At 32.4% G+C, this 27,809-nt stretch overlaps 1 protein-coding gene across 15 annotated transcripts in view; it reads right to left on the bottom strand.

Moving 5' to 3' along the window:
* Positions 1-27,809, bottom strand: part of LOC127698684 (serum paraoxonase/arylesterase 1-like) — a 244,324-nt gene that overhangs the window by 175,989 nt on the left and 40,526 nt on the right. For 4 of the 15 annotated variants that reach the window (XM_052202293.1, XM_052202290.1, XM_052202292.1 and 1 more), the window contains exons 3-5: positions 10,528-10,583; positions 9,586-9,778; positions 6,326-6,449 (exon numbers count right to left, since the gene is read on the bottom strand). The exons of 7 other annotated variants lie outside the window; for them this stretch is intronic. In XM_052202293.1, the coding sequence (XP_052058253.1) occupies positions 6,326-6,449; positions 9,586-9,778; positions 10,528-10,583 (373 nt within the window). Of the gene's footprint in view, positions 1-1,068; positions 1,201-6,325; positions 6,450-9,585; positions 9,779-10,527; positions 10,584-15,165; positions 15,237-19,229; positions 19,328-27,809 lie in introns of those variants that run through there. 4 more of the 15 variants (XR_007980927.1, XR_007980925.1, XM_052202297.1 and 1 more) reach the window with 2 other exon arrangements.

Genomic DNA, 27,809 nt, shown 5'->3' with positions numbered 1-27,809 from the left:
CGCAACTCGTTGCGTGGGGTATAATGAATATGGATGACATATTTGGACGATTCTGAAATTCCAGTAATGTTTAAGCATGATCGTAACCAAGAAAGTGATTAAACAATGAATTCCTAGAATTTTAAAATAATTGAAATATTCTTGTTTGTACACATGGTAAATAGTCTGTGATTTTCTTGTGTAAAAATGGTTGGTTTTTTTTTATATTGATGAAGATATTAAATCATTACTTGTTTAAACTCATGGCAAATAAGAGTTGGTCTTATAAAGATGCTTGACTATGATTTTAGACTGTATGTTGTATTTTGGTATTTTGCATTCTTTGGTTATTGTCTGATTGATGTTTGCATTGCTTCCCCTTTAATTCACATCAACGTATTATCTGAACATGAAAAACCATTTAGATGTGTCCAGATTTTTCATGTAAATTAGCTTTATGTGATATCCAGATATTTCAAAATAAAGAGCTGCTCCATGAGCACAAGATACGCCCGTCCCTTTTTCAATGAATAGAATTCCATAAATCCTCAATGTCATATCAGAAATTTATAAAAAAAATAAGGGAGGTTATTCTAATAGATATAAACCAGTCACCAAAGTTTCATGAAAACTGCTCAAAGCACTTTTGAGTTATTGTCCAAAACTGGAAAATCACCATTTTTTATTGAATAAAATCCCACAACTCGGAAACGTAAAATCTAAAATTTATAAAAATTGAAAGGGAGCTTCCTTCAATAGATAAAAACAATTCACCAAAGTTTCATGAAAACTGCTCAAAGCATTTTTGAGTTATTGTCCGAAAACTGGAAAATCACCCTTTTTTAATGAATAAAACCCCACAACTCGAAATGTAAAATTTAAATTTTATAAAAATCAAAAGGAAGCTTACATCAATAGATATAAACAATTCACCAAAGTTTCATGCAAATTGTTTAAAGAGTTTTTGAGTTATTGTCCGACATGTTGACGACGGACGGACAGACGGACAGACAACGGTACACCATAATACGTCCTGTAAACGAGCGTATAAAAAGTATTTCATTGAACCTTCCACAAATTAAACATTACCTGTGAAGGAGCTGGTGTTTCTGGATTATCAAAATGTGCCATAAATTGCCATATTATTGGGTGAGAACCAACTAGAACATTACCATCTTTATCTAAAGTTGGGTTGTCTATTGCTGTTTTTACATTAAATTCCTAAAAACAAAACATTTATCAATATATATTCCAGAAAAAAAACAAGCGTTTAATTAAGACACATAAAATTGATTCATTTTCATTATCTTAATATCTTTTTAAAACAAGAATAAGTGTCCATAGGAACCCCACTCGTATTATCACATTTCCATGTTCAGTGAACCACAAAATCTGTATCAAAACAGTAACTTGACATCTAAATTAAATAGTTCATTTCATTATGAACATATGTTCTATAAGTTTCAAGTTGCTGTGACTATATCAAAATAACTTAAACCAAAACTTTAATCTGATACAGGATGGACAGGGGGAAGCACAGACAGGTAAACACTATACTTTAAATGAAGCAATTGGACCTAAATTGGATTTTTCAGAATATTTCATTTGGTTTTTTGTTTGTACTGATGTGACAGCCATGTTCAATGGTGGTTAGGGTGTAAACAGAATTCATAAATTGATTTGTGTATCATTTCACTAAAGACTGGTAAAGAGAAGTCTTTAGGACTAAATGGTTTTCCAAAAAAATTTCATTAAATTTGACATCAACTTGGTTTGTTTTCAAATAGTAGAACTCACATATGACAGGCATTGGAATCATCAACCAATGATTACTTTTTAATCTATGTAATTTTGATAAAATATTGAAAAAACTGACAGTTACATGATTTTCAGAATGTTTTTTTTTATTGAAATGTTTGTTAATTTATTTTTTAGTAACAGTCGCGGTCATTTTTTATGGTGTTTTGTCATTTACTATAATTTCTAATAAAATGAACCATCAATGTATAATTTGCCAAGTTTGAAAGCTCTGCATTTGTACTACCTTTTTAGATTTTTTAAAACTCACTTTTTGTTATCGTTTTTTCTAACTTTCAGAAATGAAGGTCATATTGGTTGTTGGAGAAAGACCAAATGCAATTTTAAAACTCCAAACACTACAGGTTTTGACAAAAATTGGTTCTAACTAACCATGTGGTTTCAAAAGTTAAAACACCCTGTGAAGACAACAGAATGTTACAAGAACTGTTGATGGCAACTGAGATAAAAATTGTCACATCATTAAAAACTTCGCAATCATTTCCGAATTTACAGTATATTCAAATAACTCAGTGACCATGTGACCAATCTGAAAAGAATCAAATACCTGGTATCTACTAAATCTATTTATTCTAATTACAGTCTTTTTCCTACAGAAATATGACTTCTTGCACCAAATATGAATAAAACCCTAGAAAATGAAATTTTTGTCAAACCATGCAATGAAATCATTCATATTTAAAATGTTGTCCAACTCAAAGCTGACAAACAGTCCATAATATCATTACTGTAAATTCAAAAATTTTCGATTTTTGAAGAATGGACAAAAATTGTTAAATTTTGCGATTTCAAAAACATCCGCATACATATACATGTATATGCATCAGATTTCAGAATGTGTGTTCTAATTATTGCGATACTCACCCAGTTGTATTATTCACATTATTAAAAACCTCGCAAAAATTTCTGAATTTACAGTCAATTCAAATAAATCAGTGATCATGTGACCAATCTGAAAAGAATCACGTACCTGGTATCTACTAAGTGTTCCATTTTTCTGTCTTGTAAAAGTATGAAATCTCTGAGGGATTGTTTCTCCCGTGTATAAATACCTGAAAAAGAAAGACAAATTAGGAAAAGTACAATAAATTTTCAAATGTCTGAAGACAGACTAAAATTTATGCAAAAAGGAGTAAAAGGTATTTGGGTATGACTGTAGTGTTTTCAAGACATGGAACAAACTTCTTTTCAGTGATGCATTCTACACATAAATTTGAAATTGCAACAGTTATTTGTCCCTATATTTAAGTAGAACTGGATTTAATATTTCACATGCACTAAAATGGATCAAACCTGGAACCACTGGTATAACAAGTGAGAGCTATGACAAAATGAAAATAACACTTAATCAATTTTATGTGCCCGAAGCACTTTTCTAGATTTACCTTCATCAGGAACGCTCATCGCCAAAAATTTGAAAGCCACATACATAAATAATAAACAACACTAATTGAAAGCTATACACCTAATGGGGCCTTAAGTAATAGCCATATCTTTCTAAGGTCAATTGGAACCTTTGTTTCTTTATAATTTCTAAATTTATCAACGGATAATTTAAGAAAGGACCAACTTAGCATAGATTCAGTGCACCTATGTTCTAATACAATGTAATAAAATAAAAGCAGTATTTTCCTAGTTTGCTGGAATTTCTTAGTGTGTTACTGTAAATCTACCTTCAGTAAACTAAAAATTCATGATATATGCTCTAATGATATATTAATTAGAAAATACAAGTAAATTGTATGTGTAATTAAAGAACCTTAGTGAGCGCGCTCACATACCCCACGTCCCCACATTGTCACTGGAGAAATAAAATAACTGTAAGAAAAAAAAGTTGTATAAGAAAAAAAATTGAATCATAATTTCCTGTCGATATGCACATCTACATAGTATGTCCTTATTATCTACAAAGTTTCATGAAATTCTGTTGTGTGGTTTCAGAGGAGTTGCGATGACAAACTGTTGCAGAAGTATATTGAAACAAATAAATTCAAAGGGGTGTAACTCCTAGAAAAAAAATTGAATCATAATTTCCTGTCGATATGCACATCTACATAGTATGTCCTTATTATCTACAAAGTTTCATGAAATTCTGTTGTGTGGTTTAAGAGGAGTTGCGATGACAAACTCTTGCAGAAGTATATTGAAGCAAATAAGTTCAAATGGGCGTAACTCCTAGAAAAAAAATTGAATCATAATTTCCTGTCGATATGCACATCTACGTAGTATGTCCTTATTATCTACAATATTTCATGAAATTCTGTTGTGTGGTTTCAGAGGAGTTGCAATGACAAACTGTTGCAGTAGTATATTGAAGCAAATAAGTTCAAAGGGGCGTAACTCCTAGAAAAAAAATTGAATCATAATTTCCTGTCGATATGCACATCTACATAGTATGTCCTTATTATCTAAAAAGGTTTCATGAAATTCTGTTTAGTGATTTCAGAGGAGTTGCGATGACAAACTGTTGCAGTAGTATATTGAAGCAAATAAGTTCAAAGGGGCGTAACTCCTGAACAAAAAATTGAATCATAATTTCCTGTCCATATGCACATCTACGTAGTATGTCCTTATTATCTGAAAAGGTTTCATGAAATTCTGTTGTGTGGTTTGAGAGGAGTTGCGATGACAAAAGGTTGCAGTAGTATATTGGGCAAATAAGTTCAAAGGGGCGTAACTCCTGGAAAAAATTGAATCGTAATTTCCTGTCGATATGCACATCTACGTAGTATGTCCTTTTTATCTGAAAAGGTTTCATGAAATTCTGTTGTGTGGTTTAAGAGGAGTTGGGATGACAAGAAACAGGACTGACGGACTGACGGACAGGTCAAAAACATTATACCCTCCGCAACTCGTTGCATGGGGTATAATAAAATCAATGACAATCGTGCTGTATAAGCCATCCGTGATGATATTAATATCAGTCACAGTTTCAAATGCTTTATCAAACCCTAATCTGCATTATGTCACGTCACGTGAAAACTTCTACTTGAGGTATGTAATATCCCTCAAGCCTGCTTTATTGGTAATGACTGAATAATATGTAGAAAATCTCTGATATCATGGTCTTTAACTTACATAGAAACTAAAATTTCATAATTAAACAATGGAAAATGTTGTCAAGGTCATTTGACACCTGTGAGATAGAAATGAACACCTTACAGGATTCTTTAGACCAAATAAAAAATGAAGACAGCATGTTATATAATTGACCTTCCATAGTAACAGAGCAAACTAAACTTCTTACAGATGGCATTTATAACTACAGAACATTTTTCTTACTTGGTTTGAAAGTAGAAATCAACATCTAAATGAAATCATACCAAAATATTAATATGATGGTTTGAAGTAGACAAAAAGTGTTTCCTTAATTAATGCAGTTACTTCACTTGATTAATGTTTATCTAGTACAAAACAACAGTCAAACCTGCTTAATATACCACCTATATTAAGCAAAAAGCTGCATTAAAAGACCATTAATTTTAGGTCCTTCTGTAGTGCATTTCATATAAATTGAACCACACTCATGGTATTAAAAGACCACCTGTCTTATGAAACCATTTTTTTTTTGCTCTGCCTTAAGTTGTATCTTCGAACAGATTTCACTGTATATATTATCAACAAAATTAAAAATTGTTTTTCTTACTTTTGATCATGTGATAGCATCAGACCATTTATAGTCACAAATCCATCGTATTGTTTGTGGTATGCTTTCCCATCATAATATATCAGATTTCCATAGGCTAATGGTATGATAAACTCTAATAAGGAAAGTAATCCTATAGTAGGCAGAATTTGTGAAGTAAAAACTATTTTCACTGTTCATTGCTACATCATTTACACTGAAATAAAATTAAAAGGATTTATATCATAACCTAATGATATACATGTATACATTTAATTTGAGAAATAATTCTTGAAGTTTGGATATTTCAATGTAGGTTAAGGGCATCATCAATAAATTCCAATTCCTGACATTCATTCCAATAAAGTTTTGAAGTACAGGGGTATATTTGCCTGAAAATGGGATCTCCAACATTAAAACAACTTGGTTTTCTTTTTACTTTGCTGAAAATAAGCAAATGGAGTCCCATTGCTATCTTATGCAATCAATCATGTACTGCTTCTAGAATGTTATATCAAGAAAAAATGTAGATATTTTTCTTTATCGGCAATTTGTACATTTTCCCTTTGATAATACTGCCAAATATTTTTTAGATCATGGACAGGTTTTGATACTGGAAAATATCAGGCAATGACATCATGTATCAGTGCAGCAACGTCACATGTGTATGTCCATCCGCATCAATTTATCAATGAAGTGCACGCAACTTTATTCATAAAACCAAACAATGATCACCAACATTTTTGTACAAATAAACATAGTAAGAAGACTAACTATTTTATTATATTCAACCAAAAAAACATACAGTTAAAACAAAATGCCAATACAAAGAATAATAGCATTAAATTAACTGAATTTTACACTGGAACCAATTTGATCTTTTGTGAGGTCAATAATGCTTACAAATGTATACTTGGATCTCTGTAAGTGTGTACATGCTTCAGCTGTTTATCTTTAGCTATGAACAGGAACTTTTCTATAGTATCTCCTGTTGATCCATGATTAACCACCATAACTGTTACTTTATCTTCAAAAACAAACCATATAAATATTTTGAGGTTGACCTGGACATATGGTAAGCACACATGTCTATCACTGAAGCTTCATCTTGATGTCCTTTTTTTCTAGTGTTGGATGGTTGATGTATCATTGACACCTTCTTCTGTTCATACAAAGAAATAAATATAAATGGCCTAACTGGACAATTCAAAGCGCTGAGGCAGTTTCTGTTCAAATAAGAGAATCAAATGTATTTGTAACTTTCAGTTTTTATATTTCTGTTAACATTGTGTAATTGGATGGCTTTTTGTGTTCCCTGTATACAATACACTTTTTCCTCATGTGTAGTGTGCAAGATCTACCAACTTTCTTGTTTTGTGTTTGGTTGTAGCAATAATTAAATGCAAGTCCTCAATTCAAGCACAGAGTAATTTTTTTCTAAAATTTATTATCACTTTTTTCTTTTTATTATCACTTTTTTCTTAAAACTGCCCTTACTAATATCACGTAACAAGCTTTATCACATGATAAAATAGTATACATCTAACTAGCAAATCCCAAACAACATTTTGTGTATCATGTACATGTACCGATTTGAATAATATGATTACAACTCAGAAAAATCATAATTTCAGCCTTTACAGTGTTCTCAATCACTTTTTGAATAAGAGGAAGAAAATTAAAAGTAGGAGGCAATCATGAGGGCCGCAAGGCCCGAACTGAGCTTCACAGGTGCGAGTGGGGGTGAGTTCAAGAGGGGGTGGTTACTCCCATCTCTTTAAGCTGGGGGTTTCGGATTTCACCCAAAAAAAAATGGGAAAATGTAGATTGCAGGAGGTGGCATCTGGGCTGTTCTGAGTAGATTTTGACCTCTTATTCTTCATGTTAATTTGTCCATTTTTAGTAGCTCATTTAAATTTTGCTCAAAAATTGAAAATTAATGTGATTTTTTTTTTGCAGATTTTATATGACATGACTTGCTTCACCCCGATGCATGTTCAATGTTCTTCTTATTGCAAATCCTTATCACTAAGGGCTACTGTGGATTCATTATTGTTTGTTGGATACCAATTTTCGTTGATTTCGTGGTTACCCTAAAACCATGAATTCCAATGTCTAACGAATTACAAATTTTCTATAGGAATGTATGCAGACTTTGGCAAAACCACGAAATCAAATATCCACGAAAATGCAAGTTTTCCTAAATCCACGAAAATTGGTACCCACGAAAATAAATGAATCCACAGTATTCCATAATTGATTATATGGGGACGGAAAGGCACTTTTTATTTGAATAGCATTTTAATTCATTTTTCCTTAACTTTAAGTTTTGATTGGGAATATATGTGAAGTAGCCAATGCAAAATTTTTTTTTATCAATGTGCCTTCCCCCTCCCCCATACAGACATTTCTAGAATAGCCCTTATAATTGTGTCTTCACATCATACTATTTCTTGGTGTCATGTAATATAGTTTCAAATAAAATTCATTGAGAACATTAGTTTATGCTTTATTCAGTCATTCAAAAACTGTTAAGATTTATAATTAAAGGAAACCAGAGTTGCCTGAGGAAACTGTCAACCTGCAGTAAGCAACTGACAAAATATGGCTAGAAAAATAATAAATTTTAAATCTAGGAAATACGAATGTGTAGTGTCAACAGTTTATCAGGTTACACTCAATTTAATTGGTCACTTTGGTACCAAATAATATTTTTTATCTGTTTTCTGCTTTTTAATTAGTTAGAAAAAAATTAGGGTTGGATTTTATTTTGTTAAAAATAATCTTGTTATAAGAAGTAAATTGTTTGAAGTATTTTTTAAACTCCTATGACTGATGTTTTGATTTGATTTGTTTCTTTTCAATAGACAACTTTCGAGTTCGTTGCATTTCCGTCAAAAACTTTGGTTTTAGTGAACATGATTTTTGCGTTTAGGGGCACCGGCACTTCTGTTTCCTATGTTGAGCAATTGGTTGAAAAAATGATAATGCTATATTGCACGAATTATTTGGCAAATTAAAGTCTTATAATTGATAATCAGCACTGCTGTCATTAGGGAATTGTGATTAAGTACTTACGGAACAAATATTTTTTCTAGTTTATCCTGCATAAATATAATAATTAATAAATAACTGATATCAATTAAATAATTTAAAACATGTTTGTTGTTTTCACTCTATACAGGTAGTTATTGATGTTTTTTCTTCAAAAACTTAAATAAAAAGCAATGAAGCCATTACCCAAGCTGTTGTTTAATCATGAAAAAATAAGAAGCAATAAAAGGGCAAGCTCTGAGTCCCTGTCATCAACATCAACTGGTTAAAACATGCATGATAAATATCCAATACCTTGAATACACATATAGTTGCCCAAAGAAAATACACAAAGAAACAAAAAGAACTTGAAAATAAACAATAATTAATTCTGGCCACCCCCCTTCTTTATTTCAATCTTTTTGCTTAAAATACTAAAAAACAATATATATTCAACATATATTTGACTACCTGGTAGGTGCAGAATTGAGTATACCGGGTGCTTATTTAACCAGGTTCGGAAGTGACTACAATTCGTCAGATGCGGACTGATTTCACCGTGTTTTATTTTACTTTATACTCTGGCGATTATACAATAAGATACATAAACAAATGAACACAAGTTTAAATCCATGTAAGAATTCACTAAGCAAACTTTCTTATCTTTGCTTTACTGTAAAGCTGGCTCACGCTTAAAGTAGTCACTGATCGTTCACTTCATGTGAGTTTGTAATGATGTCTAAAATATCCGCCTCAACATCAATCTCGATTTGTACATATTTTATCGCTTTGTTTCCAACGCTCAAATAATTTGAACTGGTTAACGTTTACTATTGTATTATTTACGTCTGGTGGACGACTCGGAACTAGCTAGTTGAAAAAGATGTACGACAGATTCCGACTATGCTATTTTCACGAATGTCATAGTTTTGTCAATAAATCAATAGCCGGCACAAAACAAGCAATAGGAAGCAGATTTTGCTCGTCCTTATTGAGAACACTGCTTTAAATATCATTTTGCAGTTGTTATGAATGGTACCCACTTAGTTTTTGGGACGGTTGTAAAACTAAGGTAGTTTTCATTTTTTGTAAAATCACATTTTTAAGATTTTATAATGCACAAAATTTACCTTGGTCTTTCCATTTATATAAACTAATACCATGAGGACCAAAATCTGACTGGTTAAACTGGTCACCTACAATTGTCAGTTCTTCTATGCCTTTTTCTGGTTTATTAAAATCAAACAAATATATTCTTCCTTTTCCATTGTGCTTCTTACGGTATTCACAAACTGTAGGAGAAGTTGTTGGTATAACAAGGCCCTGAAATATTATTCATGAAGAGAGATTATTTCATACTTAAATAGCAATTTCTTATTGAAATAATAGATTCAACTTTTGACCTCCACTCGTACCTTCTCCATTAATTTTTCTCTAAATCTTAAACTTCAAAGTAACAAGTATCAATTTTGATTATGCATTTTCAAATACTTTGTGACATTTTAGTTACCAACAAAATTTGAGGTTTTGTTTTTTCTCAACTAAGTTAAAATAAAATGTCTCGTACTAACTATTATCACTGAAAGAGATCTAGACTCAAGCACTTGGGAGTCCAATTCTAAAAATTCTATTTCAAACAATTACCTGGTATTTTTTCTATTTTGGAAACATATTTTATGAGCACATTTCAACCCTTCTTTCATAATTATCCACTGTCTTTTATTTCCTTGTCCAAGTTTGGGGTCGTCCTGTTTGTAGCTGGACTGTGCAGGTTTTTATTCTGTGGTTTACTTTTACAACATAGTCTAAATATGCAATGGGTGAGATTGGTGCTCATGTAAACTGGTACTGGGAGTGAGTGGTTAAAATTACCCCACTACATTTTGTTCCTGTACCAAGTCAGGCTATCAGTGGACCATGTGTTGTTTGTTATTGTTTATGTATGTTGAATTTTCTAAAATATTCAGATGTTGGTGTGGTCCCCGACTAGTCCAATATTTTTAATGCGAGTGCTGATCTATACATTTGCCACAATATGTTTAAACAAACTTTTAGGCCAATACCATACTTACCGATGTAATAAGTGTTAAACCATTAGGTAATGTCTCCATGTCCTCATATCCAATTCCTGTAATCAAATATAATAAGTAAAACTATATGTTAAAACTGTCTGCTAGCTATTGTAGTAAAATATCCATTTTCAGAGTACAAAATAATTGGAAAAAATTATCTAACTGTCTTGGATTAAATGCAGACAGCTCATCCCCTGGGTCTTAATGACAATATACTTGGACAAGGGAACATATCTACAACTTCTTCTATTGATATCATGAATATTGTTGATAAAAGACAACGTAATAATAGGTCTCATGGCAAACAGATCAATCGAAATCAACGAATTAAAAATCGTATAAATTATACACTTGATAATCTCCTATCTATATTTAAAAACAATGGTAGTCATCAACTATTATGTAAACTGGGTCAAATACCAATTAGTAAATTACATGATATTTTTCAGGAGTGTGACACAATTTCATTCTTCCGCCCACTCTATGAATATTCGCGTATAATTACAGCTTTTTGCCACCATAGGCTGTTCCAGTGTATCGATAAACCAGCAGATCATAAACGGCACTTTCTGAAAATTAAATATATTAACAGAGGTATTGATTTTATCAACTTATCGAGTATATTTAATGACTCTACCGTTCAAAACTTTATACCTCCCTATTTTGATAACACAGAACCACCCATTATTTCGTACACATACAAAAAAACCCAGCAGAAGTTTAATTTTTAATTATATACGTCAGTAACATCAGACGTCAATGTAGAAAATAATACTCCTCTAACTTCATGAACTTGAAACTGTGAATCGTCGAAGTTTAGATATGATCCCTATGGCCATGTTATTACCGGGGACCTCAATATTGTCCAAGACAGAGAGGTTAAAAACTTTTTGAAACTAGAGGCTCTCAAGAGCCTGTGTCGCTCACCTTTATTTACTAATGCTTTGGAAATTATGTAAAATAAGGTTAAAATCATAATTAATAGTATTAGCTATTAGTTTTATAATGATATCAAAGATAATAACAAACAAGAGGCTCTCAAGTGCCTGTGTCGCTCACCTGTATTTACTGATGCTTTGGAAATCATGTAAAATAAGGTTAAAATTATAATTAATAGTATTAGATATTAGATATTATAATACTATCTAAGATAATGCAAAAAACCGCAAAATTTCTGTAAAATTACTAACTCAGGGGCAGCAACCCAACAATGGGTTGTCGGATTCGTCTGAAAATTTCAGGACAGATAAATCTAAATCTGATGAACATTTTTGCCACCTGTCAGATTTGCTCTAAATGCTTTAGTTTCAGAGATATAAACCAAAAACTGCATTTACCCCCATGTTCTATTTTTAACCAAGTCAGCTATGATGGTTGGAAGGCGGGGTCATCGGACAAGTTTTTAAACTAGATACCCTAATAATGATTATGGCCAAGTACGGTTAAATTTGTCTCAGTAGTTTCAGAGAAGAAGATTTTTGTAGAAAAATACAAAAATTTACGAAAAATTGTTAAAAATTGACTATGAAGGGCAATTACTCCTAAAGAGGTCGACTGACAATTTTGGTCATGACGACTTATTTGTAAATCTTACTTTGCTGAACATTATTGCTGTTTACAGTTTATCTCTATTTATAATAATATTCAAGATAACCAAAAACTGCAAAATTTCCTTAAAATTACCAATTCAGGGGCAGCAACTCAACAACAGGTTGTCAGATTTGTCTGAAAATTTCAGGGCAGATAGATGTTGACCTGATAATCAGTTTTACCCTAAGTCAGATTTACTCTAAATGTTTTGGTTTCAGAGATATACCGGTAAGCCAAAATCTACATTTTACCCCTATGTTCTATTTTTAGCCATCTTAGTTGGTTGGCGGAGTCTTGGACACATTTTTTAAACTAGATACCCTAATGATGATTGTGGCCAAGTTTGGTTAAATTTGGCCCAGTGGTTTCAGAGGAGAAGATTTTTGTAAAAAGCTAACGACGACGGACGGCGACGACAGACAACGGACGACGGACATCAAGTGATGAGAAAAGCTCACCTGGCCCGAAGGTAAAAAGGACCAAAATATCATCCTCCATCTACCATAGATTGGAAACAGTGTCGTCATGTCACAAAAGATGCTCTTTCCTCGTATTGTAAAAATTGGTGTAAACGGGAAAAATCTGATATAAAATCTCTTCTTTTTTAAATAAATGTATGAATGTTGTGGACATTCGAATATCACATTTTAAAAATAATTCAGAAATAAATAAAAGATTTCATAATACTCCTATTCTAGAATAAGAAATAAACTTCAAGAACTTTCAAAGCGGTTTGTGTTTGTACCGGCCGACAAAGCAGCCAACAATGTGGTGGTGGTATGCCGTAAATACTACATGGATGTTCTTAAGAATGAAATTTTAAATTCATCTACATTCAAGTCTGTACGCTCCACAGAGAGTCATATAGTAAACAAACATATCATAATCACATCACAACTTAAGGCATCTTCTGAACATTTGAAGGTCTCTACTATGTTTTGGTTACCTACACTACACAAAAAACCAGTAAAATATCGTTTCATCTCACCCTCTAATAAGTGTTCTACAACTAATCTTTCAGTGCTTTTAACTAGTTCCTAAACTACTATCGAAGAACTTACCATTAACTTTTGTAATAAAATATATGAAAATAGTGGAATTAACTATTTTTGGACTGTAAAAAATTCTTTGGATGTTTTAGATAAATTACGTGCTTTTGATTGTCCTTTTGATTCTGTTGACAGTTTTGACTTTTCAACTCTTTACACTACACTTCTACACAATCTTATCAAAGAAAAGTTTTCCTATTCAATTAAATGGTCGTTTGGTAAATCTGAATGCAAACATATTTGCTGCAACTCATTTAAAGCCTTCTTCTCTAATGAGAAAGGGAAATATGCTAGATATACTTACTGGAGGTGTGATGAGATGATTGAAGCTGTTAATTTTCTCCTTGATAATATTTATGTATGTTTCGGCAACAAAGTTTATCGACAGGTTGTAGGTATTCCTATGGGCACTAATTGCGCCCCTTTAATAGCAGACTTGTTTTTGTACTGTTATGAATCACAGTTTATGACCAAACTCAGTAAAGACCTGTCTAAATTGCATTTAATTAAAAAATTCAACAACACTTACATTTATCTTGATGATATTTTTTCGTCAAATAATCAAGAATTTTCTAAATATACTGCCGAAATTTGCCAAAAGGAACTTACTTTAAATAAATCAAATGTAAACAGTAATAACTGTCCATTCCTAGATTTAGATATTTCAGTTTTACACTTAATTTACGACAAAAGGGATGATTTTTCGTTCCCTATTGTTAATTTTCCTTTTTTGGATGGTGATGTTCCTTTGGCACCATCTTACGGTATTTATATATCACAACTCGTTCACTATGCCTGTGTCTGTTGTGACGTTTTCGATTTTAGATGAACTTAATCTATGTATTTCTGGTAAATTATTAAGTCAGGGATTTCGTTACCACAAATTAAATTACAAATAAAACCTTTACTAATTTCTTCCATAGTTATAAAGATTTGGTTTTGAAGTTTGGTTGTACCTTTAAAAAACTTATTTCAAATGGGATAGCAACCACATTTTAACGGAGATGTTGTTTACCGTGCCCAGAAATTTAAAAAAGATCCTGGTAAACTTAATGATCCTTCAAATAAACTTATTCTAAAAGGTTATCAATTCAACACTGTAATTACATCTTTGAATATTGTTTTTATTGGTATTAATATTGATTTTGTTATCAGTAAATTAAAAGCAAACTAAATATTATTGTTGTATACATTATGCACATTCATGGATCTACAATCTGTCGGTACCTGCACAAGTTCATGATTTTCTCTGTTTATGACGTCTTTACACTAAATCCCTTGGATGTTGGATGTGTAATGATTGATAATTTAGTCTTAGATGCATGATTTTTTTTTTTTTTTTTTTTTTAATAGTTGTTACTGGCTTTGAACTAACTGTCAGTTAAACTGCGAGTACTCTCATATCTGTACTTAGTGTCTTTTTGTTGTTGGGATGTACAAGTACCCTGCCACGTCCACTCTGTGTTTTTGTTAGATGTATTTCTATTTGTACCCATCTGATGAGTTAAGCCTTTTTCAACTGATTTTTATAGTTCGTTCTTATGTTGTACCGTAACACCACTGTCCCAGGTTAGGGGGAGGGTTGGGATCCCGCTTACATGATTAACCCCACCACATTCTGTTTGTATGTGCCTGTCCCAAGTCAGGAGCCTGTAATTCAGTGGTTGTCGTTTGTTGATGTGTTACATATTTGCTTTTCGTTCATTTTTTTGTACATACATTAGGCCGTTAGTTTTCTCGTTTGAATTGTTTTACATTTGTCATTTCGGGGCCCCTTATAGCTGACTATGAGGTATGGGCTTTGCTCATTGTTGAAGGCCTTACGGTGACCTATAGTTGTAAATTTCTGTGTCATTTGATCTCTTGTGAAGTCTATGATCCCTATCTAGAGTCACTAGTCATTTACAAAGTTACACATGTACTTAGGCCTCCCTTTTCTTGAAGCCAGTTTTTTTTTTAAAATAGAACAATGATTTAGTGTATCAATATGATAAATTACCTTGTCCAGGAACAATCCTGCAGGGTCCTGGTGTATGGTTATAAACATGCTTAAAAAGATCAAGGCCATGCCTGAAATAAAAAAATATAAAAACAGTTCTGCCAACTTTTAATAATGCAAATGCGTGAGATTTGGACAAAATCGTAAAGATCAAAGAGAAAAAACAATAGATCAAAGGAAAATGCCGCCAAATAAGCATGAAAATGCGTGAGACTAATGGCAGCCCTATAAAAATGATATATTTTTGGGGAAGTTATATGTATGTTTTATAGGAAAACCATTATGCAATATTTTGGTCAAGACAAATTGATACACTCACTCACGGGTTTATGCATCTGTTTATGCATTTGTTCAGTCATTGTTAGACATTTCCCAATGATATGGTCAGAGACTTATATCACTTATATAGATGTGATCTGTCACCAAGGTCCACTCCAGAGCACTGTTAGATAAGGGGAGCTAACTCGTATGTGCTGGAACCAAGGGACAGGGGGTCAGTCTATCGCTAGACTTAATGTTCTGATAGGCATAGCTAAAACGCAAGGAAGGTTTTCATAATTTAATAAACGATAACATTTTAGACGAATGATGTTAACAATCGATTAGTAAACAATGCCAAATAATAATAATAATCAAAGTACAAAGTATCAAATTTAAATATCAACTCCAAAGTAAAACTATTTCTCCTTACAATGTAAAATGTAAAATAAATGCCAAAACTACTAAATCATAAAATGAACTTAATCTCAAAATCAAAATGTAAAAGTCTCAAAAATAAAAGATTCCCAAAAGTATTTTCTAAAGTTAAATTATGAGTCAGAGATAAATTTTGTCTCAACACTACACAGTCAACTGGTAGACTGGTAGACAGTCTTATAGGTCCAGTATCATGACGTGAGTAGTGAGAGGTTACGCTTCCGAAACACTGACTGTTTTCTAAAAAATTATCAAAAATAAAAGGTGAGTCAAAAATAACATTTTTGTCTAACACTACAAAGTCAACTGGTAGACTGATCAACAGTCTTACAGATCCAGTATAGTAGACTTTAGCAGTGCAAGTTTAGGTTTCCGAAAGGTGACTGCTTTTCCTAAATTTCACAACGCTATTTATACTAAAACCAAAAACTAATCAACATGACACAATATGTAAATAGTACTCTCATTAGCAAAATAGAATATAATTAAACAAAGCAAAATCCCTTCATGTTTTGATAAAAACTTAAAATATCCTAGTGACATGCTAATTACAATTAATATTTCAAACCAAATTACTTTGAGCAAACTGTGACATGTCGAGTACTTGCCACAACATAGGTAAAATTAATTAAACAAAAATTAATTCAAAATTTTTACAAAATACAAACATAAAATTTTCTTTCTTAAAATAAAACATATTTTTTTATCCAAAATAACACTAACACAAATATAAGCCAAATAACACACCATGACATATTCCCCCCTACTCTTATTTGTTTGTCCCCAAACATGATATAAACATTCACATTAGTTACACCTATAAAAATCTGAATACATTCTGTACAAACTATAACCTGGTGCCAAAAAATAAATATACCAACAATTTATTTCAACGTGCTAGCTTCCAGCAACCTATATTCCTTGTAAGGAAATTTAACAGATGAATTATAAAATAATATCCCTGTAATCCAAAATTCAAATTGATGTAGTAAAAAGAATCAACAGGCGTGCACTCCTACCAATTCCTAATACTACAAAAAAAAAGATAGAAACTGATTGTTTTCTATGTACTACTGTCTTGGAAGGTTGCTATGGTAACATGATAAGCACCATCATGATATTCACTAATGTCTAAATGATCTGAGTTGGTAATGTCAAAGTTCTGTTCTTTTAGTCTGTTTTTAAGATTTCGCTTTGTTGTTTCACAAAAATTTTAATCCTATAAATAAGCTCTAGCAAGTTATGTTCAAAAATTATGAATTTCTGCTAAGATGCCCAAAAGAAAGTTGAAGCACTATTTCTCCGATTATTGCATGCACTTCCCCACAGACACATATTGCACTACTGATTGTTAATTTCTGTATCGCTGTAGTGGTGTTTAGACGATATAATTGATGTTGACTGATACAGCTAAAAGAAGCTCCACTGTCGACTAAACATCTCACTTGAAGGTTCTCTAGTCCAATTTCAACAAAGTTCCTCTCCATGGTTGTTGTGAACTGGAAACTTGCTGTTTCTGGTATAACACTGGATAGCCTGGCACATCTGTCTTTTTGGCAGCACCATCCTTTTGAAATTCTCTTTCTTCCCATGATTTTTCTATTCCAATTACCAAACTGAAACTAAAAGGAATTTTGTCAGTATCTTGTTTATGTTAATTTCTCTACTATGACTCAAATTTGCCAATCAAAGAAAATTGCACAAATAATATTTCTCCTGAATTGACTGTTAACTTCTGTAAAGTTTTGCACAAACAAATATTATAAAATTACAGATTCACACCAAGAATCAACATACATCTGTACTCTTCACTTAAAAAATGTTAAAGCGTAATATAATAAGCAAGATGTACTTATCTTTTAGTTGTGTGTTGTTGAATCTGCAACTTGTCTCTGCTGTTACTGGTTCTCTCTTCCTCTCATTGTCTCTCCTGCTGTTGTCTCAATTTTGAAAATTTAAGTTTTAGATAATTTTGAATGAATTTTGCCAACCTACATTCTAGCTATGCAGTTTCAGAATCTTATTTGTATCGTGCCCAGGGTCAAACTCCACCATATCTGTCACCAAGGTCCCACAGAGCACTGTTAGATAAGGGGAGCTAACTCGTATGTGCTGGAACCAAGGGACAGGGGGTCAGTCTATCGCTAGACTTAATGTTCTGATAGGCATAGCAAAAACGCAAGGAAGGTTTTCATAATTTAATAAACGATAACATTTTAGACGAATGATGTTAACAATCGATTAGTAAACAATGCCAAATAATAATAATAATCAAAGTACAAAGTATCAAATTTAAATATCAACTCCAAAGTAAAACTATTTCTCCTTACAATGTAAAATGTAAAATAAATGCCAAAACTACTAAATCATAAAATGAACTTAATCTCAAAATCAAAATGTAAAAGTCTCAAAAATAAAAGATTCCCAAAAGTATTTTCTAAAGTTAAATTATGAGTCAGAGATAAATTTTGTCTCAACACTACACAGTCAACTGGTAGACTGGTAGACAGTCTTATAGGTCCAGTATCATGACGTGAGTAGTGAGAGGTTACGCTTCCGAAACACTGACTGTTTTCTAAAAAATTATCAAAAATAAAAGGTGAGTCAAAAATAACATTTTTGTCTAACACTACAAAGTCAACTGGTAGACTGATCAACAGTCTTACAGATCCAGTATAGTAGACTTTAGCAGTGCAAGTTTAGGTTTCCGAAAGGTGACTGCTTTTCCTAAATTTCACAACGCTATTTATACTAAAACCAAAAACTAATCAACATGACACAATATGTAAATAGTACTCTCATTAGCAAAATAGAATATAATTAAACAAAGCAAAATCCCTTCATGTTTTGATAAAAATTTAAAATATCCTAGTGACATGCTAATTACAATTAATATTTCAAACCAAATTACTTTGAGCAAACTGTGACATGTCGAGTACTTGCCACAACATAGGTAAAATTAATTAAACAAAAATTAATTCAAAATTTTTACAAAATACAAACATAAAATTTTCTTTCTTAAAATAAAACATATTTTTTTATCCAAAATAACACTAACACAAATATAAGCCAAATAACACACCATGACAGATATGTCTCTAATACAACCAAGGAAATATTGTACATTTTTATAAAAATATACAATTCATTGATACAATACAATACAATATTTTTTTTTTGTCAATTATGTCACCCAATAACAAGTGTCATTAAAGTGGAGAACAATATTTCAAGTAAAGTAATACAAAAATGTGAAAAGGGAGACAACAAACACAGTGTTTACAGTATAGAGACATTGTGGTGATTGATCTAGGTCAAATATGATCATTTAATACCTAAGCAAGATTTGTACGATTTTAAAATCTTACAGAAATTTTAGAATAAAATGAATTATCAGTAACACAATAACAACTGTAATTGCTTTCTTGATCATTGCAATGGCCCAGGTATGGCATGCACAGCTAGGTCAGTCATGGGACATTGATAAGGTCTTAAAAATGGCGGGAAATAAAACCTAAATTGTAAATAGAAACAAGTATTAGCTTTATAAAAAGCTTGTTGACTTAAGAAACTTTCAAATATCTAGAACATAAGTCCATAACTAGGACTGTGTGGAAGCAGGGCCGTAAATTATGTGGAGGCATATAGGCAGTTGCCTCCTTATTGCAAGCAATCATGAAATCGTAGAACATCTACCGTGCTCCGTCACCTCTTAAAGATGCATGTTAAACCCCATTCACAAATTTTATTCACCGTGCTTCCAAAAAACTGTCTTTGCATTCGTCTTGACAATCCACAAAAAAAAAACTTATCACATGGCATTTCGAATTCAGTATCATATGAACATCACCTTATGCAGATTGAAGGGTCCCGGTAAAGTGAGAAACGGAACAGAAACGAAACAGAGCGAAACGAAACGAAACAGAGCGAAACGAAACGAAACATGGCGAAACGAAACGAAACACGACGAAACAAAACGAAACATGTAAATTGAGAAACGAAACACAACGAAACGAAACAAAATCTGTATTTTGAGGAACGACCTATAGAAAATCTTCCTGACATAGCCGAAGATCAATGTGGGTTTAGAGGGCCCTTTTGATTGAAATCATCTAATCGTTTGCTTAAAAATCGTCAAAAAAACCACATTGGTAGTATGTTTATCTTTTTGGACAATTATGCCTCCCTCTTTCCGTAAACTCTGGATCTGTCTCTGCTTTTCTATATACAAAAGATCTCGTTTAATCCCAAGAAAACGTGTGACTAACGGTTTATTCGAACACAGATTACACACTGGGATTAAATTCACTGATTGCCGCACTAGAAAGAACGCATTACATGTCAGTTCTATTGTGCTTTGTATTTTTCTATGCTTTATAGTCCCACACATTGTTATTATTATTAATATTATGATATATTAGTATGTATAACTTTTCATTCGATCACGTCTGTTAATATCATTGTATATGCAATAATCTGCAATATGTTTTTATCATTTATTGTTTATGAGTTTGTGCCAAAAAAAGGTATTTGATTAATGAATGAAACACTTACATGTACGTATCCCAAGTGAAATAACCATAGCCAAAACATGTAAATGATATGGACACTTTGCCATACATAACTTTAGGTAGTCATACCCAACTATATCAGTCCTATTCAGGACCGATAACTCTGTCGATAAATATTGTCGGGTATACAATGTTGTTGAAATCAGAGCAATTGTATTATATGTCTCTGTTGAAATGTATACAATAACAAATTTTTTTACACAAGTTTAACTTTATATCGATTTATTGAATGCCTAGATTTTGCTGAAAATATTGAATTAAAAAAATAAATAATAAAATCATATTCAATGAAATCTCGTTTAATTTTTTACGAAATAATACAAAATCCATTTAAATTAAAATCTGAAGTAAAATATTTCTTTAAAATAATTATAGAAACATAAATATTAGTTTGATTATCTTTTAAAGCAAAAATTATTTTTTTAAAGATTTTTTTTTATTATATTCATATTTTCTTAAAGTTTATTATGATACATACTTCTTCTGGTTTGACACGGGGAAGAGAAGATATTAATTTGTACATTTATGAAAACTTTTGTATATCACAAAATTTAAACTCGGGTAATACATGTATACACAGGATGTTTAATGTCACCTGGTTGCTTTTGTTTTGCACGTCTACCTGACAATATATTGTTATGTAACATTACATCCAAAGTCAGAGTTCACCTGTTCGTCAAGTGATGGGATTTTGAAGGTATGGAATATTTATCTATAATAATTGTTGGGATTTTTTTCTCTCTTGGGACGTAAATATTTTTTTGTTCTAAAAGGAATGTATAAATATATTTCTAAAGAAAGATAAATTATACAGAAAACAGGAAAAAAACCTTTTAAAAAAAGAAGAGAAAAAATTTTATTATAAATTTTATTGTTAACTATTTTCTGGTAACAGTATATCCTGGATATCTGTCAAAATAAAATGTTCCCGTGTCACACTTAAAATAATATTTTTTTAATCAATAAATTTTGAAATCAAGCATATCGAAATATCACCAAAGTAAATAAAAGAAACATCAGAGATTCTACATGAAAATTAAATTAAATCAAGGAAAGTCTTACTATACAAATCCTCGATTTGATGCAACATTTCCATATACATCATCCGCCATTTTGAAAAATCCCGAAATATTCACTTTTTTAAATCGATTTTTGACCGAAATTGCCCAGAAATTAAACTGTTTTAAATAGTTTTTTTCGCCAGATATATGTTTGAGTATACTTAATCGATTTGCAAAGTTTTATTTTTATTAACGGAATTTCTTTATTTGTTATTCAAGTAGACATGGGTATCGGTACATTTAGCATTGAGTCAACGGAGAAATAACGAGAAAAAGTACATGTTTTTACGATTCTCCAGTGACAGAATTTAATCAAAAATTAAACTGTTAGGACCAACATTGTTTGATAGAAATATGTTTGAATATCAAGGATTGATTTGCAAAAGTTAGAAAACGGGTCAGGTTCATGAGAAAACTAAACTTTATTGAAGCACCTATGCATTTTATATGGGGCAATACAATACAAAATGGCGGCTAGTATACGTCACATAAGTCACGTGATGTCTGACTTAGTTGGATATGAGGATCCAAATGTTCAAGTTGGATGCATTCAACCTATATGTGGCTACAACATTGTCAAGTCCGACCTGGGACGTCAAAAGGGGGGGGGGGGGGGGGGATTGACCACGTTGCGACCTGACGTCTCTTTTGAAAGTACATGTGACCTTTAAAATGTTTAAACCGAGAATCAAATCAGTTTAGAACTAAACAGTTTGCTTAAAAGTGACCTGGTGACCCGAGGCAATTTTTAATCGTGACTTTTTGATCTAAAGTGGGTACTGGGGCACACTTTTCTACTTTTATTCATACAATATTGTTCGACTCGTCATGTTCTACTTTCTTTTTTAACCTTACGGTACCGAATATTGTGTTTTTTATTCGTCATTTATCTTGACAGATGCGTGTTACTAGGTATAGTATCTACCACATTTTCATAAGATAAGCTACGCCGAGAAGTACATACGGCATCTCTATACAGTTGAAGTCGATGGTACCTGTTGCAAGTAGTTTAAAAGATTAATATGAATTGAACTTGTAACGAGATTATGTCTTGCCTGATTTGCAACAAAAAGAAAGAAGAAGAATGCCATCATGGTCATGGACTGCCATAATAAAAAATCTTTGAAACTTAAAAACAAAGAAGAAACGAATACAAACTAGAATATGTTATAGTTATTGATCAAGAAAGTCGGTATATATATCATTTAATCTGCACGGTTCGCGTGACCCTAACTAACCCGAACGAGCAGATTACTGAATGATATATACCGATTTGATTGGCCAATAACTGTTTTAATACATGACGCCATCAATCTATTTGAACATTTGGAAATATATGCGGACAATATTCCGCAATCCACGGCTCCTATGAAAGTTTTTTGTAGGATAAAGAAAGGAGGAAGTACGCTTTTATGTAGTTAAAATTGGGTAAGTATTAAATTATTAATTTCTTTCATATTTAGGTTTTCTTCCTAAAAAAATGTTACATTATTTTGAGAATTGCGATTTAATGGTAGCTTTTTTTTATCGTTTCTGTTAAATTTATTCACAATTTGTATATAAGTTATAGTGACGAATTAGAAATGGACATATTGTGTAGACACCTATATATTGTTGAAATTATACTATATGTTGCTTATTGTTGAAGGCCGTACGCTGACCAATAGTTGTTAATTACAATGTCATTTGGTCACTTGTGGAGAGTTGCCTCATTTGGCAATCATATCACATCTTCTTTTTTATATTAATATTAGAAAAGGCTCTGTAGCATAGCTGACACACCTAAGCCTCACATTTAACAAAAAAAGTTGATTAATTGCAACTGAAGCACGAAGACACCAATGTAAATGACGAGTAATTTTTTCAAAGTTGAATGGAATATTCAGTGTTTTCGGCTATGCACATATCTCGTCAGGAAGATTTTCTATATGTCGTTCCTCAAAATACAGATTTTGTTTCGTTTCGTAGTGTTTCGTTTCTCAATTTACAGGTTTCGTTTCGTTTCGTCGTGTTTCGTTTCGTTTCGCTGTGTTTCGTTTCGTTTCGCTATGTTTCGTTTCGTTTCGCTCTGTTTCGTTTCTGTTCCGTTTCTCACTTTACCGGGACCCCAGATTGAAGGCTGGACTTGTCAAAAGCTGTCAAGTCGGGATCAGTCAGTCGTAGATTTCAGAATTCTGGTGACAATCCTAGGTACAATCACGAATACCACGTCATCAATGCGTCGAGTCAGTCAGTGAAGCGTAAAAGTAAAAGGAAATGTGTTATGACAGATAAATTCCAAGTCGCCGTTGAAATTAAGGGAGCTACCATTTGATTTTTAGGGGGGGGGGGGCTATGAAATAAAAAAAAAGGCAGGACAGGAGTTTTGAGAAGAAAAAAAACGCAGGATGAGCAACTTGGCAAAAAAAGGCAGGATGACAATTAATGTAAAAAAAAGTCAGGATAAACTAATTAAAAAAGAGGCAGGACCGAATAGAGTGAAAAATAAAAAGGCAGGACAGAGATTACAACTAAAAAAAAATGCAGGACAAAATTTTTCATCCTAGCCCCCCATAAAAATCAAATGGTAGCTCCCTAAGTTGGTCACGCGGCATGATCAAGTAGAGTGCCTATTCAACCTGGCAGGACACACAGTTCCTATCAACTCTTGCAGAAACTCGATAGAGATCACAAACGAATGCATAAGATTGGATGTTGAAACAGTTTGAACAGGTTCATGATATAAATGATATGATTAAGTTCAAAACCAAACCACTATTGACAAGTCTGATACTTATTCAGGCGAAGTACACATCATTGGATACTTCGGATTTTAACGAAATTTGGTATGCATCAAAATCTTGTAGAACTGCATTTGAATGTTGAACAAATGGTACATGTTATAATAGATATTTCATATATCTTTTGGCTAGTTTTGCGGTGAACATTTCGTAAATTTTATCATAGTTTTTAGTGAATCCACCGCAGTAACCGCATGGGACGACATATAGATTCTAGCCTGAGATACAATCTATTCAAAACTTTATCAATAGAACCAGAGGTATTTGTTGTATGTCTCTAATAGAGAACCTAAAAAATTCGAGGTAAAAGCGACGAAAAAAATGCATTTTATTCGATTAAAAGTGTGATTTCTCATCATGAATTCCGTCAACATGATTTGTTTTAAATTGTATGTTATCGCTGTGAACATTTTCGGTTTAATGATATGAAAATATCAGGGGTCACCAGATCGTTTTTGCAATCTTTTAAAATCAATTTAAAGTTTGAGTGATGTATGAACAAATATGATAAATTACGATATTGCAGCACGAATTACGCTTATTTAAATTTGTTTTTAGACGCTTTTGTCACTTAACATACCGAGACTACAATTGATTTTTGACTGAACTTGAAAACGAATCCGTGTAATTCTGTGACTGGAATTTCGAGAAAATCAAGGTGCATACAATGTACTATTTTATCAATGTTTTTTTACATTCATTCTATACATTTATAGATCCCTTTCATAATGTTTTATTTGATATTATCTCTAAAAATATACACATTTCACATTTTATATATTCAAACGCAGTTCAATGAGTTTCAAATACCGTTCAAAATTTTAGATAAAAAGTTCTTACTTGGGTAAGACCGCTGTCCATAGAACTTGAATATGAAAACTGTGACCTTGTGAAGATACATATCCAAGTTTGAACACTATGTAAATCATTTCTCCGGATACGGGAAATGAGAGCAAGTTAATAAGAACGAAATTATGACTTTGACACAAGATCACAGTGGTAATAAACTAACAATGTTCAAAATATCTTCACTAAACTTTAAAAGCCAAATATTAGAATGTGAATTTCAGTTTCAATTATGACGTTTGGCAGGTTTTTTTTCTGAAACCAAGTCAAAATACTCAACATACAGTTTGAAGTACAATGAAGCATTGATAAATTATGAGTTATCCTAGGAATTATAAAGTTTGCACATTTGTAGGGGTTTCATATACGCAGAAAGACTTTTAAAAAAGATTTAACTTATATCAATGCCAAGTTCAAAGAGAGACGAAAGATACCAAAGGAGTATTTAAACTAATAAATCGGAAAAAAAAATGACAAAGCCATGGCAAATAACAAAAAAACGACGAAAAGACAAACAATCGTACATAACACACAACATATAGAAAACGAAAAGACTGAGCAACACGAGTCCCACCAAAAATCAGGGGTGATCTCGGGTGCTTCGGAAGGGGAAAGCAGATCCTGCTCCAGATGTGGCACCTGTCGTGTTGCTCATGCAAGTACTAACCCGGTGATAAGTCTAATTCGGTAGGTCACATTCGAGGAAAAGAGGACTGGATTGCGGCTACGACAATTGGAACATATCCGTCGACATCTGTGAAACAGATATTCCATAACGGTCAAACAACCGTAGATGGCGTCCGTAAAGTTTTCAAAGGGATGATTTCAATTTCATCACTTGGAACTCTTTGGATAGGGTAATTATGCAAAAAAAAACAAGTTCTTGTGACAATGGTGACATTGCTTACGAATTCTATATAAATTGTCAAATAAATCCAAGACGTCCCATGCAACTCATCTGTAAGCATTAGAAGATATGACCATTCTCGATACAGGTCATCAACAGAAGTACATGATAGCATTAGCACGGCTGAATTTGAGGCAACAGTTGTTTACCGATCTTCCAATCTAATTAATCCGCTATGAAGATATATGTCAAGGTAAAAAGCATAGCATGCGAGAATCCCACGAACTGCAAACAAACAACACTGGATGCGTTTAATAGGTAAGTGTCTCCTGCAATGCATGCATCACTGCCATGCAAATACACACTCAGTCAAAATGTCACAATTAGGAATAGGACAATTTACAGATCAGACAACATGTCGCTAGTGAGTTGAGATACATCGTATCGGTCAACCAATTCGTTGTGGTGACAGTAAAACTTAAATATTGTTGATTTTAGTCGTTCTACCTCATATACTCTATTGAAGATTTTTTTATAAGGAGCACACGACTGTTAATGAAGTCTACATTATGTGAAAACGGACACGCGTAACTTATTGTGAAATTAAACACCATACGATGGGGCAGAGGGTATGTTACTGATGTGAAAAGGGAAGTTGACAATTGGAAAGTTGAAATCCTCATGTTTGTAGTATATATTCTAGTTTGAAGTTGTCTTCATTTGTGTCAATATCGAGGAAAAGATCTAGATATGAAGCAGACTTTCGGAAGTATTTTTAATCTCTAGTTCATTGAGATATTGTGCGTTGCTCTCACTGAGATGTGGATTATTGAGTGACTGGATATCACCAATATATTTGAAAAGGGAATTATAAAATATTGCAAGAACCATTTTCTTTGTGTCTTTGAGGTGGTTCTGTAGAAACACCGATTTACATGAGTACAAAATCTAGTCAGCAGTATGGTGCACATTTAGAACCCATTGGAATACCGCCGACTGTTTGTTGAAATACCAATTCACCAAACTGTATACAAGTATGATGTCGACAAAAAAAGTCCAGCATTTATCATATCATCTTTGTTGTTAGGATTTAAAACAAGGAATTTGTTTTACGAGTTTAAGTTTTGTAGAATAGCCAGATAAATGAAACGATATAACCGCGATCTTTCAACTGTTCAATTGAACACGGGGAACATAAGTGAATGTATATATACAGCGAAGAAAAATAACGAAATATTTGATATTACTGCAAAATTGTAAAGATTGTGATTGAAGATTTTTTAGTAGATCTGTAGACTTTGTAGGAATCCACATCTGATTGACACAGCTGGTTGAATGCACATCATTACAATATTTCTGATGGCCATCTTTTACTGTAGAAAGAAATATCATTCTTTATTGGGATTTTTGTAAGTTTATGTATCCAGACGGTATATTTACTTCACATACTGAAATAAGGCTTATTGGATAAAGGACGTCATCAATATGTCTGAAATTTAAGAAAAACAATTGTGTGAACGTCTTTCTTTAATGTGCATCTGTATTTTCTGTAAATTTACTATATCTAAAGTGTTGAATTATTCGAAACACTTAGGGTTTTCTCCCCCAGGCATAGAGTGCAATAGACGTATTTAGCACAACTTTTCGGAATTTCCGGTCTTTATTGCTCTTAAACTTTGAAGTTGATCTGTTCTATCAACTGTTTGGTTTCGAGCGCCACTGATGAGTTTTTTGTAGACGATTATTTATGTCTGGCATACTAAATTATAAGCTTGATTTCTTTGATGAGTTTAACAACCACTTGGTCGATGCCATTGTTGATGAATGATTCGTCTAGGGGGTA

Source organism: Mytilus californianus, unplaced genomic scaffold, assembly GCF_021869535.1.
Source record: "Mytilus californianus isolate M0D057914Y unplaced genomic scaffold, xbMytCali1.0.p SCAF_4, whole genome shotgun sequence".
In the NCBI taxonomy this organism is placed as follows: Eukaryota; Metazoa; Mollusca; class Bivalvia; order Mytilida; family Mytilidae; genus Mytilus; species Mytilus californianus.
The sequence above is the reverse complement of the archived record's forward strand: the minus strand, read 5'-3'. Positions and strand labels throughout refer to the sequence as shown.